The sequence below is a fragment of the Neovison vison genome, chromosome 2 (genome assembly GCF_020171115.1).
Source record: "Neovison vison isolate M4711 chromosome 2, ASM_NN_V1, whole genome shotgun sequence".
Lineage (NCBI taxonomy): Eukaryota > Metazoa > Chordata > Mammalia > Carnivora > Mustelidae > Neogale > Neogale vison.
The window spans coordinates 21232645-21249724 of record NC_058092.1 but is presented as its reverse complement, the minus strand read 5'-3'; the positions used below and the strand labels follow the sequence as shown (position 1 = coordinate 21249724).

The following is a 17080-nucleotide window of genomic DNA, read 5'->3' as shown; positions in this document are numbered from 1 at the left end:
AGGCTCCCTGCTGAGCAGAGAGCCCGATGCGGGACTCGATCCCAGGACCCTGAGATCATGACCTGAGCTGAAGGCAGCGGCTTAACCCACTGAGCCACCCAGGCGCCCTTTTTTTTTTTTTTTTAAGTGTAATGTCACGAAAGGATTCCCAGGCTTTCCCTCACTTCGTTTATATGTTCAACCCTTTAACAATTCCACTTAGAGCATTTTTCCCACCTTTATGTCTTCGTCTTTCACAAAACCCCACAGCTGGGAAAACGAGTCTACAGCGACCATGGACTTTGACTTCACTTACAAGCCTTGAAACTCTTAAGCTACACTTGGAATTAACCAGCTTGGTCTCTAACTATCTCCGAGACAATAACACTTCAAAAGTAAAGCACTGACTTCAGAAATGTTTATACCAAAGAACTGCCTTATGAAAAATGAAAATTCTAGCACAATGGGAAGAGCTGGAGACTTACTTGGAGAATGTATAGCTGAGTCTAAGAAATTATGACAATTCTTGAAAATGGTCCCATTTATAGAAGTCAACAGTTCTAGTTCTAGGCCATACATATTTCAAGTTCTGCAGGAAGCTAGTAAAACAACACCGAATTCTAAATATGACTTCTTGTAGTACTTATCTTCTCCAAGAACAAGAATTTAATAGATGGTTTCCTAGCAGTATTATTAAAAAACAAAAAACAAAAAACTCCAAAGGGATCAAGTAAGACAAAACTATGAGCAGTAAATTAATATAACTGAGTGAAAAACAACTTACAAAATTTCATTCACTCTTTACGAAGTTGTAAACATCCTAAAGTTATAAACAACAAAATCCTCACAACATTCAACTTCCTATAAAGTATTCAATTTCACCTATTCATCTGCCTTGCCTCTGTCAAGATTTTGTTTCCTTGCCTTCTATTACTCACCAACTGCATCTGGATTTACCGGTCTGGAGACGTCAGCTTGCCCCATGATTAAATTGTCTGATGTGTTTCACGACAACAAACTGTCCCGGAGCAAAGAAAACTTTTCTTAAAAGATAAATCCACATGGAGAAGGGACAGGCACTCCTCTCTCAGTGTCACTGCCAGACATCAGGAAACGGCATGAGGTCAGTTAATCTGCTGGAGTTTCTGCTCCCCGTATCCCGGCCTGGACACTTGGGGTTCGTACAAATATGTCTTCACTCTGGCTCTCCGCACACAGGAATGCCTGTCATTCCAGAGCGCACACTGTGAAGAGCTCAAGTGCAGGAAGGGGAGGGGACCTGCCAACTACAGGAGCGGCACAGCCCTAAAAAGCCACACCTACTTTTCCTGACCCGGAGCTTGGCGGCAGCTCTCCAGACTCCCCGCCACAGAAGAATGGGAGCCTGCTCAGGAGCCTACCGAAGAACTTGCAAACGTGATCATACAGAAAACATCAGGGTTATGCACAGCAGGCTGATGGGCGTAGAATTCAACTTGAAGGTATGTGTTCAATACAGGCTTGCCTCAGAAGTCTCGACTGTTCTCACATTTCACGGCTTGCTCTAAAATCGTAGTATTTCCTCGCTCTAAGTGGCATACCCAAGGCAGGATTTGATCTATACTTGGGGAATTAATAACATCAGGAAGGATATTTTAGGACTGAATATACCTTTTCTAAAAATAAAAAGAAACAGTTCTGAACATTTTCCTTACTAAAATAGTAAACTTGAAATAAACGTTTGGAAGATATTATACAACATTTCTGTTTCTGCTAAAGCTCAGTAACCACCATGTGATCTTGGGGATTACAAAAACTACTGGGAGTAACCCTACATGTTGCTTATAATACAAGGAAATAGCAGCTAACCCCATGCAGTAACTGAAGGTCCAGCTTGCATACTGATTTTTATTTTTTTTTATAACATAACTAATTTACATGTAGCCCAAACACATAAATATTAAAGACACAGCTTGATGAATTTTTATTTTTAAGTGCCAAAGTCCTTCAACAAATGACAGCTGCTAAAAAACAAGAGGTTTTAGTTTAAATCTTCGTTTTCCAAACTGAGATCACAGAATAATTTCTAGCATTTGGACTTTCCTTTTGCCTTTTCTTAACACCTTCTCCTTTGCCTCCCATTATCTTATCCCCATTATCTGCTTTTGATGTAGATAAAAAAAGAACCCCAAAAAACAAAAAAATTAAAAAACCCAAAGGTAACAAATAAGAAACTGATAATGCCAAGACAGTGGTTAAGAAAAGAAGTGCAGAGAAACTTGGGCAATATTTAATTGCTCATACTGGTAGTAGTCAGAAAAACATTATGTAGACCATTAAAAAGGAAAAACATATTGAAAGAATGCTCTAATGTACGAATGCCCAAAGCCTTTAAACTCTGGCACTTACCTATCAGCAGAGCCTGTGTAACTGCAGCTTCTACACTATAAAATGGGGAGGCAAAATGTGTCAAATGCACTGCCCAGAACTCAGTAGGTGCTCAACAAAGTATTGTAATCGTCGTCACCACCACTGTCTGCATCATCGTGGCCATGACACAGCATATGCTTAAGAGGGTGAGCTTTAGGGGTGCCAAGGGGACTCGGCTGGTTAAGTGCCTGCCTTCGGCTTGGGTCATGATCTTGGGGTCCTGAGAGCCTGCTTCTTCCCCTCCTTCTGCCTGCTGCTCCCCCTGCTTGTGCTCTGTCAAATAATAAATAAAAATCTTAAAAAATAAATGACAAAATTAAAAAAAAAAGGGGAGGAGAGCTCTGAAGGCAACTGAAAATTTAATTCCAGATCTATCACTAGGTGTTAAAACTAGGCAAGTACCTTTACCTCTGCGTCTCAGTTTTCTGATTTGTAAAGTGGGGCATAACCACGCTTAGCAGCACAAGGCAGGTGTAAGGACTAAATGACATGAACATAAATAAAGCCCTCTGCAATGTGCCTGGCACATGGAACACTCACAATTAATGCAAGCACCAAGGATCACAGCTGTAAAAAAAAAAACAAGTCAAGAAAGGAAGGGCCAGAAGCAGTGAACAATGGTAGATGGCAAAAACTCAGTCATTACAAAGAGGTTAGTCAGAAACGGAAGAGGATGACATTTTTGTATCATGCATCCAGAGAGCAAACTGGAAGAAGCAGATCAAGGAGGAAGTCCGAACATAATCAGGGCTGTTGTACAAAACATTAAGCAGATGGAACAGTGCGTACTCACACACACGCACAAACCGGAAACGGCACTACAGCATTCAGTTTATGCTGACAGCACCATACAAGACTACAACAATAGATTTATGGATCCTGGTATAGCTCCAGTTTACCACCTGCTAAATTTAATGCCTGGCTCGGCTTGGCTCATTATTTATTCTAGAGCACTGTGAAGGTGGCAATAAAACTTAAAAGAATGAAAGCATTCTGAGTGACCATTAACTGCCTTGCTCAGAGACAGGACTGAAACCCAAGTCTCCCAATGCTAACCCCAGGACTTACTTTGGCGCTTGTGTAAATGGTCAAGGAAATACCTATTTCCTAAAGATATATTCATTTTCCAAGGAAGCCCATTCTCTACAACACAAATTTCTCTGATCATTCTGCTGCCTATGCACCAAGCTGATACACAATCGCTACTCAGCCTGTTTCAGTTTCATTCCAACAATCAATATTTACTTGGTGCTAACTGGTAAGCAGGCAAGCTGAGAGAGAGAGAGAGAGAGGAAGATACTGGTCCACTGATGACTTTAAAATTTAACAACTGGGGTGCTTGGGTGGCTCAGGGGGTGAAGCGGTTAAGCGTCTGCTGTTGGCTGGGGTCATGATTCCAGGGTTATGAGATCAAGCTCCACATCGGGCTCCCTGTTTCTCCCTCTTCCTCTGCCGCTCTGCCTGCTTGTGCTCTCTCTCTCTCTCTCAAATAAATAAAATCTTGAAAAAAAACATAAAATTTAACAATCAAAGCCTTGAGTTCATTCTAGTTTTCCATGTAATACATGTTAGAAACGCAAAGGATGGGGCACTTGGTTCAGCGGCTGGTTCTTGATCTCAGCTCAGGTCTCAATCGCCGGGCTGTGAGTTTGGAGTCAACTTTAAAAAAAAAAAAAAAAAGAAAAAAAGCAGGGGTGCCTGAGTGGCTCAGTGGGTTAAAGCCTCTGCCTTCGGCTCAGGTCATGATCCCAGAGTCTGGGGATGGAGCCCCTCATCCGGCTCTCTGCTCGGCAGGGAGCCTGCTTTCCTCTCTATCTCTCTCTGCCCGCCTCTCTGCCTACTGGTAATCTCTGTCAAGTAAATAAATAAAATCTTTTTTAAAAAATGCAAAGGGCAATCTCATTTTAACTTTATAGGAAGTAGACAACTATTTCTTAATTGTCACCTATAAAAGATACTTTCTTTTTAGAGTACATTTCCTCCACAGCTTACTGCCCCAAGGAGGGTAAGTGATATTAAAATTTGTGAATCTCTTCCTATTATATTTATGGAAAGAGCAAAAGGCCTTATAAAAATAAAGTTTAATATGCAAAGACAGCACTTGAAGCCCTCTAACCAGAGCTTCATTTTTTTTTTTTTTTTTAAAGAATTGCTTCTAGGGCGCCTGGGTGGCTCAGTGGGTTAAGCCTTTGCCTTCGGCTGTGGTTGTGATCCCAGGGTCCTGGGATCGAGTCCTGCATCGGGCTCTCTGCTTGGAGGGGAGCCTGCTTCCTCCTCTCTCTCTCTGCCTACTTGTCATGTCTCTCTGTCAAATAAATAAATAAAATCTTAAAAAAAAATAAGGAATTGCTTCTAAACACTGCAAGTAACCTATAAAGAGCAAGGCATTCAAAATTCTTAGAGACGTTTAGGGGTTCTTGGGTGTCTCAGTGGGTTAAGCCTCTGCCTTCAGCTCAGGTCATGATCTCAGGGTCCTGGGATTGAGCCCTGCATCCAGCTCTCTGCTCAGCAGGGAGCCTGCTTCCCCCTCTCTCTCTGCCTACCTCTCTGCCCACTTGTGATCTCTCTCTCTGTCAAATAAATAAGCAGAATCTAAAAAAACCAAACGAAAACACAGAACTCTTAGAGACATTTATAACTCCAAAGCCTTTGTTGGCAAGCAGGTCATATCACACACTAACATGCCACTATGACTTATATTTCAATAAGCAGTTTATAAGATCAACCCCAGGGGCATAATGCGTTCATTTAAATATACTTCTATGTTGAAGTACCAGTATAAGTAGGATTACTTAGTAGAATAAATTCTTAGTGATTTTAATCACATCTCCCTCAGTTTATCTTGGTGTACTACTTTCTCCCAGCCTGAGATGTCTCAAGGAGGTGAGCTCTTATGAAAGGCTGGGAAGAAAGTCACTTCCCTCTAGGAAAGATGACCAACAGAGAGTACTGATAGGTCACAAAGATACATACTGAAGAAAAGGTCTGATTTTCAACTTCTGGATCTATAACTGGGGGAGGGAGCAGCTTCTTCTTCTTTACCCCATGATGTAACTCTAATCTAGTCTGGCTGGCTCTGGATAGTTACAGGAGATAACATCCGACAATAACCTGTTTCTCAAACTCCATGTGGAAATTAGAAAGCCTTGTCAGGCAGTTGTAAAAACTTTTCAAGGCCTCATCTATTTGCACAAATCCTTCACTTGGCCTGGATTCTATGGAGCTTCTACTCATCCTTTAAGAACTGGCTCAAACGTTGCTTCCACTCTAATGAGCCTTTTGTCATTCAAGCAGAATTCCAATAAAGGTTTGCTGATCATTGATTATGCGCCCAGCAATGTGTTGGTGCTAAAAACAAGTTTTAGCCCTTAAAGTGTTGACAGCTCAAGTAAATAGGATCTATAATAATCAGTACTTAGGAACTATGCAAACAGACTGGTAGGGGTGGGAGTGTCTAGCTTTGCCCTGAGAGATCAAAGAAAATATCTCAAAAGAAGTTGGAGCTAAGATCAAAGAGAATCAGTCACAGAAGAGATGACAGAGGTGAGAAAAAGATACAAGCATTAAGACAAGACTGGAGAGGTAAAGAGCTGATTATGACTGATTGTGCTGGACATATCACCTTAAATTGCAACGATCTTCTGACCTCTCTTACAGGCTAGAAACTTCTCTTGGGCAGGAACAGTGATGTATTTATCTTTAAACCCTCAATGCTTCACACAACCCAGGGCATAGTGGACATGCAACCAATATTTAGTAACCTTGGACAAAGGGAAGAAACAACATTCTTCAATTTTAAGCTTTGCTCAAAATATCTAGTGAGAAAAGGCAATTAAGGGGGAAAATGCTATAGATGGAGGCTGGAAGAAATCGTTCGAAACAACTCAGAGAATTGCTGTGAAATTCTTGCTTTTGCGGGGGCGGGGGGGGAATGGCCTGTTGGGTTTTGAGAATGTGTGATGGTTTTTGAGAATGTATGCTTTGCAAGTAGTAACTTTTTTCAAAGGAGACAAATCTGTCAGGTAAATGTTTATATAAAACCCCACATAATCACTACTATTAGGCTCAAGATCCTCAGCAGAAAGCACGTGGGCTTCATAGGAATGAGCCTGAAGAACAGGCTGAAAGCGACAGAAACTGTTAAGACAGAGCCCCTGGTATCACTGGATACTCATCTTATTTACCCCAGATGACACCAGTTTCTTTCTGTAGCTGCTTCATTGGATGCAAAAGTAAACACACCTGCTTCCTATTCTGCATCCAATAGGGTAATTCTTGCTGCCTGACTACCCTGACTTCCAGAAGGCAACATGGCTTACCAATGAAAGAGAGCAGCCGGGGGCGCCTGGGTGGCTCAGTGAGTTAAGCATCTGCCTTTGGCTCAGGTCATGATCACGGGGTCCTCGGATCGAGCCTCGGATCGAGCCCCGCATCGGGCTCTCTGCTCAGCAGGGAGCCTGCTTCCCCCCTCTCTCTCTGCCTGCTTCTCTGCCTACTTGTGATTTGTCTGTCAAATAAATTAAAAAAAAAAAAATCTTAAAAAGAAAGAAAGCAGCGGGGCACGTGGGGTGGCTCAGTGGGTTAAAGCCTCTGCCTTCAGCTCAGGTCATGATCCCAGGGTCCTCGGATAAAGCGCCTCATTGGGCTCTCTACTCAGTAGGGAACCTGCTTCCCTTCCTCTCACTTCCCTTCCTCTCTCTCTGCCTGCCTTTCTGCCTGCTTGTGATCTCTGTCTTTCAAGTAAATAAATAAAATCTTAAAAAAAAATAAATTCTACAGAAAGAGAGCAGACGCTCTGGAGTCACAAGTAACCGTAAAATTTCAGCTTTCCCATTTACTGATTAGGCAACTCTGAACAAGTTACTTAACTTACATGAGCCTCAGTTACCACATCTGCAAGATGGACAGAATTTCAAAGACGTTGTGAGGATTAAAAAAGAGAATTTCTAAAAAGAGTCGGATGAGTGAAGCTGCCTAAAATATTTGGCTCCCTCTCATCCCACTTAGATTCTTTATGAAATGATTCCCCCCACCCAGTGTTTAAATACAAATACCATAGTTCTTCAGGAAAAACTCAGGAGGTTCTGATAGGCTTTTCTGTCACAGAGTCAATCCAAAGGGCAGGTCTCCAGTAATGCGCATGTCTGAGAGCCTACAATGAGCTGGCCTGTGTTTATGGGAGAAAGAAAGGGAAGTCACGCCACAGGACTGCTTTCTGCTCTGTGCAAGGGGAGACCTCAGGCTAGAACCCTGGTGCTACACAGATTCTGCCTTTTCGCTTTCTCTTCAAGTTTTTGTTTTAAAGACAGTAAGTTCTTTTTTTTTTTTAAGATTTTATTTATTAGCTAGAGAGAGAGTACACGAGAGTACAAGTAGGGGGAGCAGCAGGCAGAGGGAGAAGCAGGCTCCCTGCTGAGCACGAAGACCAATCCCAGAATCAATCCCAGGACCCTGGGATCATGACTTGAGCCAAAGGCAGCCACTCAACCAAGCCACCCAGGCATCCCAAGATGGTAAATTCTTAAGGATGCCCTAGGGGTCAGGAGATGCTTCTAGAACTGGGGAAAGAGTGGAAAGAAATGTATTAAACAGGAAAGTTTCAGTTAATAAAGATGAAAGGGTTTTTTCACAGTTGGGTTAAGGATTTGCAGAGTCAGAATGCAGTAGGGGCAGTGGGAAAGGTAGGCCCGGACAGAAGTGAGAATTAGCTGAATGGAGATGAGAAGATGTGGGGGAAAAGAAACGGACCAAAAGATTCATAGGCTGTGAGGCTGAGGGAGGTGGGAAGAGGCTGTAAGTGACACCGATGGAACTTTCAACCCATCATATGACATCAAATTATTGCCAAGCTCCCCTGTGCTTCTGAAATTTGACGGCAGAGTCAAACCATTGACTTAACCAATTCAATGTTATGTTTCAAGTAATGCCTCGAAGATGTGGTTTAATACGGAAGAGAGCAGTGGCCATGGTGCACTTTATTATAACGAATCTAGCTCAGTGTTTGCCATACAATGCAAAATAGCTATTTAATGAATTGGATTATTATTGGGAAACCACAAGTCTTATTTATTCATTTCACAAATATTTCCAGAGCACCTCTAAAGTATCAGGATATTATTCCAGGTGTTGGGGACACCATAGTGAATACAGTGGCAAAAAACAAAAAAAAAACCCCAAAACCCATGCCTTCTTTCTAAGATGTCAGATGGTAATAAGGATGATAGAGAAAAACTACTCAGGAAAGGGAAACAAGTGGGCTAACTGTTGTGCTACATGACAAACTGTGTGAGAAGGGCCTCACTGGGCAGATGACATGAAAATAAAGACCTGAAGTAAATAAATTCCCCAATTAACTTCCTCTGTCATCTTCCTTGCTTAGGCAGACCTCATTTTATTGTGCTTCACAGATCCTGCATTTTTTACAAACTGACGGTGTGTGACAACCCTGTGTCAAGCCAGTCTATTGGCACTAATTTTCCAACAGAATTTGGTCACTTTGGGTCTCTGTGTCACATTTGGTAATTCTTGAAATATTTCAAACTTTACATTATTATAATATGTTATAGTGATCTATCATCAGTGATCTTTGACGTTAATATTGTGACTGTTTTGGGGCACCACGAGGCCCCCATGAGACTGTGAACTTAATCATACGTGTTGTGTGGATTCTGACCTCTCCACCCACCAGTTGGCTATTCCCCCATCTCTCTCCCTCTCCTCAGGACTCCCTAGCCCCTGAGACAGAACATTATTGAAATTAGGCCCATCAATAACCCTACAATGGCCTTCAAATGTTCAAGGGAAAGGAAGAGTCACAAGTCTCACACTTGAAATCAAAAGCTAGAAATGATTAAGCTTAGTGAAGGAGGCGTGTGGAAGACCAAAATGGCCAGAAGCTACACCTCTTGTACCAGAGTTAGCCAAGTTGTAAATCCAAAGGGAAGTTCTTGGAGGAAATTAAAAGTGCTACTCCAGTGAACACATGAATGATTAGAAAGCAAGATAGCCTTATTGCTGATAAGGAGGAAGTCCAAGTGGTTTAGATAGAAGATCAAACCAGCCACAAATTCACTTAAGCCAAAGCCTAATCCAGAGAAAGTCTCTAGCTCTCTTCAATTCTGTGAGGGCTGAGAAAGGTGAGGAAAGCTGCAGAAGAAAAGTCTGAAGCTAGCAAAGGTTGGTTCATGAGGTTTAAGGAAAGAAGCCATCTCCATGACATAACAATGCAAGGAGAAGCAGCAAATGGTGTTGTGGAAGCTGCAGCAAGTTCTCCAGAAGATCTTGCTAGGACAGCTAACGAAGGTGACTACACTAAACAGATTTTCAATGTCAATGAAAATAGCCTTAAATTGGAAGACGATGCCATCTAGGGCTTTCACAGTTGGAGAGGAAAAATCAATGCCTGACTTCAAAGCTTTAAAGGATAGGCTGACTCTCTTGTCAAGGGCTAATGGAGCTGGTGACTTTAAGTAGAAGCCAGTGCTCACTGACCAGTCTAAGAATCCTAGGGCCTTTAAGAACTATGCTAACTCTACTCTGCCTGTCCTCTACAAAGGGAACAACAGAACTTGGATGACATTACATCTGTTTACCACATGGTTTACGAAATATCTTAAGCCTAACCTTGAGAACTGCTGCCTAGAAAGAAAATTCCTTTGAAAATATTACTGCTCATTGACAATGCACCTGGTCACCCAAGGGCTCAGATGGAGATGTACAGTGAGATTAACTTTTTTCCAAGCCCGCTACACGGCATCCATTGTGAAGCCCATGGATCAAGGAGTAATTTTAACCTTCAAGCCTTATTATTTAAGAAATGTATTTTGTATAGCTGTAGCTGTGATAGACAGTGATTCCTCTGATGGATCTGGGCAAAGTAAAATGAAAGTCTACAGGAAAGGATTCAGCAATCTACATGCCATTAAGAACACTTACTTAAAAAAAAAACCACAACCCACTCGTGATTCATGGGAAGGGTTTGTTCAAATAACAACACTAATGGGACTCTGGAAGAAGTTGATTCCTACCCTCCTGGATAATTTTGAAAGGTTCAAGACTCCAGTGGAGGAAGTAACTGCAGATGTGGTGTTAAAAGAAGGAGAACTAGAGTCAGTAATGGAGCCTGAAGACGGGACTAAATTGCCGCCATCTAATGATCAAACTTGAACAGATGAGGAGGTGCTTCTTAGTGATGAGCAAAGAAAGTGGTGTTTTGTTTTTTTTTCCTAAAGATTTTATTTATTTATTTCACAGACAGAGATTACAAGTAGGCAGAGAGAGAGAGGGAAGCAGGCTCCCCGCCGAGCAGGAAGCCTGTCATGGGGCTTGATCCCAGGACCCTGAGATCATGACCTGAGCCGAAGGCAGAGGCTCAACCTACTGAGCCACCAAGGCACTCCAAGAATGTGGTTTCTTGAGATGGAATCTGTTCCTGGTGAAGACTGCTTAACCAACTAAGCCACCAGGTGCCCCTAAAGTATTTTTTTTTTTTTCCAGTAGCAAAATATTTTTTTAAATATTTATCTGAGAAAGAGAGAGAGAGAGCGAGAGCATGCGAGAGAGTGGGGGGAGAGGGAGAGAATCTTCAATTAGACTCCCCACAGAGTGCAGAGCCCCACACAGGGCTCAATCTCATGACCCAGGAGATCATGACCTGAGCAGAAACCAAGAATCAGATGCTTACTAAACCACCCTGTTGGCCCAGCAACAAAGTGTTTTTAAGATAAGATGTGGTATGCCTGGGTGGATGAGTTAGTGAAGCCTCTGCCTTGGGCTCAGGTCATGATCCCAGTGTCCTGGGATCAAGTCCCACATCAGGCTATCTGCTGGCAGGGAGCTTGCTTCTCCCTCTGCCTGCAGCTGCCCCTGCTTTTGTTCTCTTTCTCTCTTTTCTGAAAAAAAAACCTTTAAAGATAAAAAAAATTTTTAAATGTATACATTAGTTTTTTAGAGGCACCTGGGTGGCTCAGTGGGTTGAGCCTCTGCCTTCGGCTCAGGTCATGATCTCAGGGTCCTGGGATTGAGCCCTGCATCGGGTTCTCTGCTCGGTGGGGAGCCTGCTTCTCCCTCTCTCTCTGCCTGCTTCTCTGCCTACTTGCGATCTGTCTGTCAAATAAATAAATAAAATCTTTTTTAAAAAATAAAATAAAATGTATACATTAGTTTTTTAAACATAAAGCTACTGTGTACTTAATAACAGACTGCAGAATAGTGTGAACGTATGTGCACTAGGAAACAAAAATACTCATTTGGCTCACTTTATTGTGATAGCTGCTTTACTGCAGTGGTGTAGAACTCAACCCACATTATCTCTGAGGTATACCTATACTGTAGTTCCTTCAGTTCTAACAGAAGCAAAATAAAAGATGACACTTCCAAAGGTACATATTTATTACACTACAGAATATTTTATACTTACAATAAAGTATATTACAATAGGGTATATTTTAATGACTGGTCACTGAAGTAATGGTTGTCAAAGGTGCTGTTCAGTTCTCAAATACCTAAAGAGGCACTGCCTCATACTATGGTCACTAGCTCCACATGATAATTTAAATTTATTAATATTTAATGTACTTATATTAGACACAACTTGCAATTCAGTTCCTCGGTTGTACTAGCCAAATTTCAGATGCCCAATAACCACAGATGGCCATTACACTGCAGATCCAGAACACTTCCCTCACTGCAGAACATTCTATTGGACCTGCTGAAACTAAAGGGTTTTTAAAGCCCACTAGGAAGCCTAGTTATCTCAAAAAGTCTTCTGTATCTTTACATGATTTTATAAATCTCGGTCTGACAGAATCTGTCAGTGTATGGTGTCTGTCTTCCATGGCACCAACCACTAAGCACCACCTACTAAACACACTATGTGTGGAGGGAACCCAACAGTTAAAAAAAATGTTTCTTTTTATACAGCACTAACTAGTGAGCTATGAATACTCTTTCCTTAGCAACTGAATTAATACTTTTGGTAGTAATAACTCAGTTAGTCTTTGAATATTAACAAAAGTTCAAAGCCTAAGGAAAAATGGTTTGTTTTTTTTTTAAAGATTTACTAAGAATTACATGTGTTTGTTATCGATTGGAAGTTAATACACCTCCATCTTACTGGCTTTCCATTTACTATTCTTTCTACTCCAAATAGTACTTTTTCATGGGCTGAAAGTAGATTTTAGGAATTACAGTGAAAGTGATGATGAGTTTGAAAGAAAAAGGTACTTTATAAAATATGATATTCATAAAAACAAAGTCCCAGCAGCCTCTATTAAGGAACCAGAAGTTATCAGTGATGTGTGAAACTGAAGAGTCAGAAGTCAAAGAGCTGCCCATCCCAGGGTTTGGAAACAAACCCGGTGTTCCCCAGTGAACTGGCATTCAGTGCTGGTGACTCAGAGATGACTCTTAGCCACTGCCGCTTCTCTCCTTCCGTCTCTCTTTCATAACTCTTTCTAACTCATCTCGCCCTCAATCTCACTTCAAGAGAGAAAGAAATCTAAACATGACCAAGGAATATTCTGAGCCACATACTCAGTAAGAATACCATAAATGTCAGATAACAGCTATCATATTTGTAATAGTTATTCAGGAATGTCTAACAAGGAATCCCCTTAAACATTCTTTTTTTTTTTTTTTAAAGATTTTTATTTATTTATTTGATAGACAGAGAGAGATCACAAGTAGGCAGAGAGGCAGGCCGGGGTGGGGGGGAGCAGGCTCCCCGCTGAGCAGAGAGCCCGATGTGGGGCTTGATCCCAGGACCCTGAAATCATGACCGGAGCTGAAGGCAGAGGCTTAAACCACTGAGTCACCCAGGTGCCCCTTAAACATTTTTTTTTTTTTTTAAAGAATAAAGCAGGAGAATAAAGCCTTCATCGTCTACTAAATAAAAATTCTGAGTAATCAGCACCTGGCTACACTATGAGTCAACAGCAATTCCTCCAATAGGAACCAAGGATGACCGTGTCGGTGGGGTTTCTATCAAACTCACACCAGCCAGTAATTCAAACCCACTTTATTCTTTGATTTCCATGTATGAGGTATCCACCACTTTTGTACCACTCTCTTCCCTCAAAACCCTCAATCTTTCACAACCACAGATTCTGGGAGAGGAAGCACAGAGGAGAATATTTTAGATTATACCAAAACTACTTCTAAATCTCGTTTTAAATTAAAGTACAGTAAAAATCTTAAAGAACAAAAGTAACAGGGAAACCCATCAACACTTTAGGAAAACTATCCAGTGAGGTCAGAGAAAATATGGTCAACATGCACTTTTGCTCACCTGTCTATGCTAAAGCAATTAGCCGCATCCTACTCTAACCTTTAGGAAAAGCTAATAATCTTTATCAGCACTACTGATGCCATCAAAAGGTAGTCACCAAATAAAGTCTTTCAAGATGCAAATGTGATTATTGTTTTTCAGCTTAAAAATAATTTATTTTCTTGGGGCGCCTGGGTGGCTCAGTGGGTTAGGCCTCAGCCTTTGGCTCAGGTTGTGGTCTCACAGTCCTGGGATTGAGCCCTGTGTCGAGCTCTCTGCTCGGAGGGGAGCCTGCTTCCCCCTCTCTCTCTGCCTGCCTCTCTGCCTACCTGTGATCTCTTTCTCTGGGTCAAATTAAAAAAAAAAAAAAAAAGCAATTTATTTTCTTGAAAAAGCCCTAATGTAACAGGATCCAATTAGCTACTGAACACTCCCCTGGTTACCAGGCCTACGCACCAAGGGCCTTCAGAATACCCTCTGTCCTAAAATCCAAGGAAAGGAAAAGCTTATAACCAGTCTGTTGTATGGATTTGTAGTGAAGGGTAGGAAAAAAGATACAGGGCTGAAATAATTCTGGGATTCATTCACTTGGGGCAAAAAGTCTTCTGTATCTTTACACGATTTTATAAATCTTCCCAGTCTGACAGAATCTGTTGGTGGAGCACAGCTTTCAGTCTGAACGTCGTCCTCTGGGCGCTTGTTGGGCAGTGACAGCTTACTTCTCGCTGCCTCCAGCTTTACTCCTTTCTTATCTGTCCTCAGAAGTGCTGTTTGTAACAGCACAAATTTAACAATGTTCTTTACAGCTCACCAAAAAATCCTTCAAACCCTGACCCCAGTCTCCTAGCAAGCCTCTTCTCTCTCTCATTCCTCTCCCAGACCGGCTCATCTTCAGTCCTAGGAGGAGTCTTCAGCCCCACTGCACCACTCGGAATTCCTAAGCTGTGACATGTTCTCCAGGGCCTACCTACCTATGCATCTGCTGTTCTAGCTGCCCGGAAAGTCCTCTCCCTCCCCACAATCCCTCATCTGGCTAACTCCTCTTCCTTCAAATTCCAGTTTATGTATCATTTCCTCTTTGAAGCCTTCTTTGGACATCTACCTTTTGGTACTTAAGACTGAGTTAGTTATCCCTCTTCTGTGCTCCAAAGTCACCTTGAATATACCTCTACATTTGGGGTACACATTACTTTTGTTTTAATTACTTATTTATGTACCTGTCCTTCCTACAGTCTTTGAAAGCAGAAATTGTATTTATAGTCTCAAAAAGTAACATACTGCTCAGCATATAGTAGGCATTCAATAAATATTTGAAAACAATGGAGAGAGGCAAAGGGAAAAATTAGATCTTTCACCATTTCAGCCTATAGGTACCCTTTCAGGTTACGGAGTATTTAGTTGGGGAAATTGCTAGGTTTGTAGGTAATAAACTTACTACAATAAATCGCTTAACAATTTTCATGACAAAAAAGAAAAAGATAGGCATAATTGAAATTATCTTGCAAGATCTGGGTTAAATGTTAGCACAAATTCACTGCCATATGCTTACAGCAACACAATATTTTGATTATAGTTGTTTTAAGATTTATAAAAAACTGATTAACACCCTTCCCCCAACCCCTCCTCTGCTCTTCTAGTTTCTAAGAGAAACAGTTAAGTTACAAGGACTAAAATAGCACTAGGAGTTTTTAATCACTCAAAGCTGATTTCTTATCTCTGCTTTTTCTCCCCTTCATCAGTGTTTCCTAATCATTTCATTACATGGTAAAAGTTTCCATTAGAAAAATCAGAACATGAAGAAATAAAATAATACTAAATTATCTATTTTGTTACATATGAACATCTCTAACAAAAGATCTGATGAAGAAGAAAGCTAAACCTTAGAAAGAGTAAGTTCAATTTCCCATGCATTCTTTCCTCTCATTGTCTATGAATAGTAATAGCTAACATTAAGAGCATGTATTATAATGGCTGGGACTGTATTATTATTTTTTTTAAGATTTATTTATTTCAGAGAGGGGGAGAGAGAGAGAGCACACACCAGCAGGAGCAGAGAGAGGGGCACAAGGAGAGAGAGAATCTCAAGTTGACTCCACACTCAGCATGGAGCCAGACCAGGGCTCTATCCCATGACCCTGAGATCATGACCTGAGCCGAAATCAAGAGGCTGACGCTTAACCAGCTTAAGCCACACAGGCGCTCCTGTTCTAAGTGTTTTACATGTATTAATTAATCTAATTCTCACAACAAGCACATAAAAAGGATTCCATTTATTATTCCACTTAACAGATGAGGGAACTGAGCCACACAGGGGTTAAACTTGTCCAGTGAGTTCAGCACTTGTAAATGGCAAAGCTGGAGTCTGTATCTAAGTAATCTGGAGGTGAATCTCTACTCCTACTAATACATTGTAGAAATAAACATACATTGAATTCACACTATTTATTTATTTAATTTTTTAAAAAAAGATTTATTTATTTATTTGACAGAGAGAGAGAGAGAGAGAGAGAGATCACAAGTAGGCAGAGAGGCAGGCAGAGAGAGAGGAGGAAACAGGCTCCCCGCTGAGCAGAGAGCCCGATGTGGGACTTGATCCCAGGACCCTGAGATCATGACCTGAGCCGAAGGCAGCGGCTTAACCCACTGACCCACCCAGGCACCCTATTTATTTAATTTTTTAATTTAAGATTTTCTTTATTTATTTGACAGACAGAGAGAGAGAGGAAGAGAGGGAACACAGCAGGGGGAGTGGAAGAGGGAGAAGCAGGCTTCCCGCCAAGCAGTGAGCCTGATGCGGGGCTTGAACCCAGGACCCCAGGATCATGACCTGAGCTGAAGGCAGATGCTTAACGACTGAGCCATCCAGGCGCCCTTACACAATTTATTTTTAACCTTAGAGAAAAACCCTAGGAGTCATTACTTTAACAGAAATAAAATTCGGGAGCAGAGCAGTTATTTAAACTGTCCAAAATGGCACTGTTAAAATAAACAAATATTTGTTCTCTTGGCTCATCCCTGACATTTCCAGTACGGCCACCAATAAGAATAATGCTTCTTATCATAAAACCAATTTTTAGAGGAATTTCTATTAGCAATAATCGCGCCTCGGATAAACCTCATTGGCTACGATACTGCCACTGCGCAAAGCTTAGAGGAATTTCTTAGAAAATAAATGAAAGGTCTAAAATCAAGAAAAATTGGCTATTTTGGACAGAGACATTTCTACCACTCCTCAAATTAAACCTACAACAAAAGTACTCAAGCTCCAGTGTTTCATGAGAGACACAATTACTGATGCACCTTTAACCCACTCTGGGGGCATTATTAGCAATATAAAACTATGTTTCATCACCAGGTACTGTCTCTCTATATCTTTTTTTTTTGGTAATATTATTTATTTATTTATTTGAGAGAGAGAGTGAGAGA

At 41.3% G+C, this 17080-nt stretch overlaps 1 protein-coding gene and 1 non-coding gene across 5 annotated transcripts in view; both read right to left on the bottom strand.

The window, feature by feature from the left end:
- The window catches only part of PHACTR4 (phosphatase and actin regulator 4), a 110986-nt gene that overhangs the window by 53954 nt on the left and 39952 nt on the right, over nt 1–17080 (bottom strand). Inside the window, exon 1 of one of the 4 annotated variants that reach the window (XM_044237577.1) lies at nt 918–1194. The exons of the other annotated variants lie outside the window; for them this stretch is intronic. Coding sequence (XP_044093512.1) covers nt 918–963 — 46 coding nt within the window. The 5' untranslated portion in view covers nt 964–1194. Of the gene's footprint in view, nt 1–917; nt 1195–17080 lie in introns of those variants that run through there. 4 annotated transcript variants of the gene reach the window in all.
- LOC122901422 lies at nt 16665–16803 on the bottom strand. Its single transcript, XR_006383481.1, has one exon. It is a non-coding gene; the product is annotated as a U4 spliceosomal RNA (small nuclear RNA).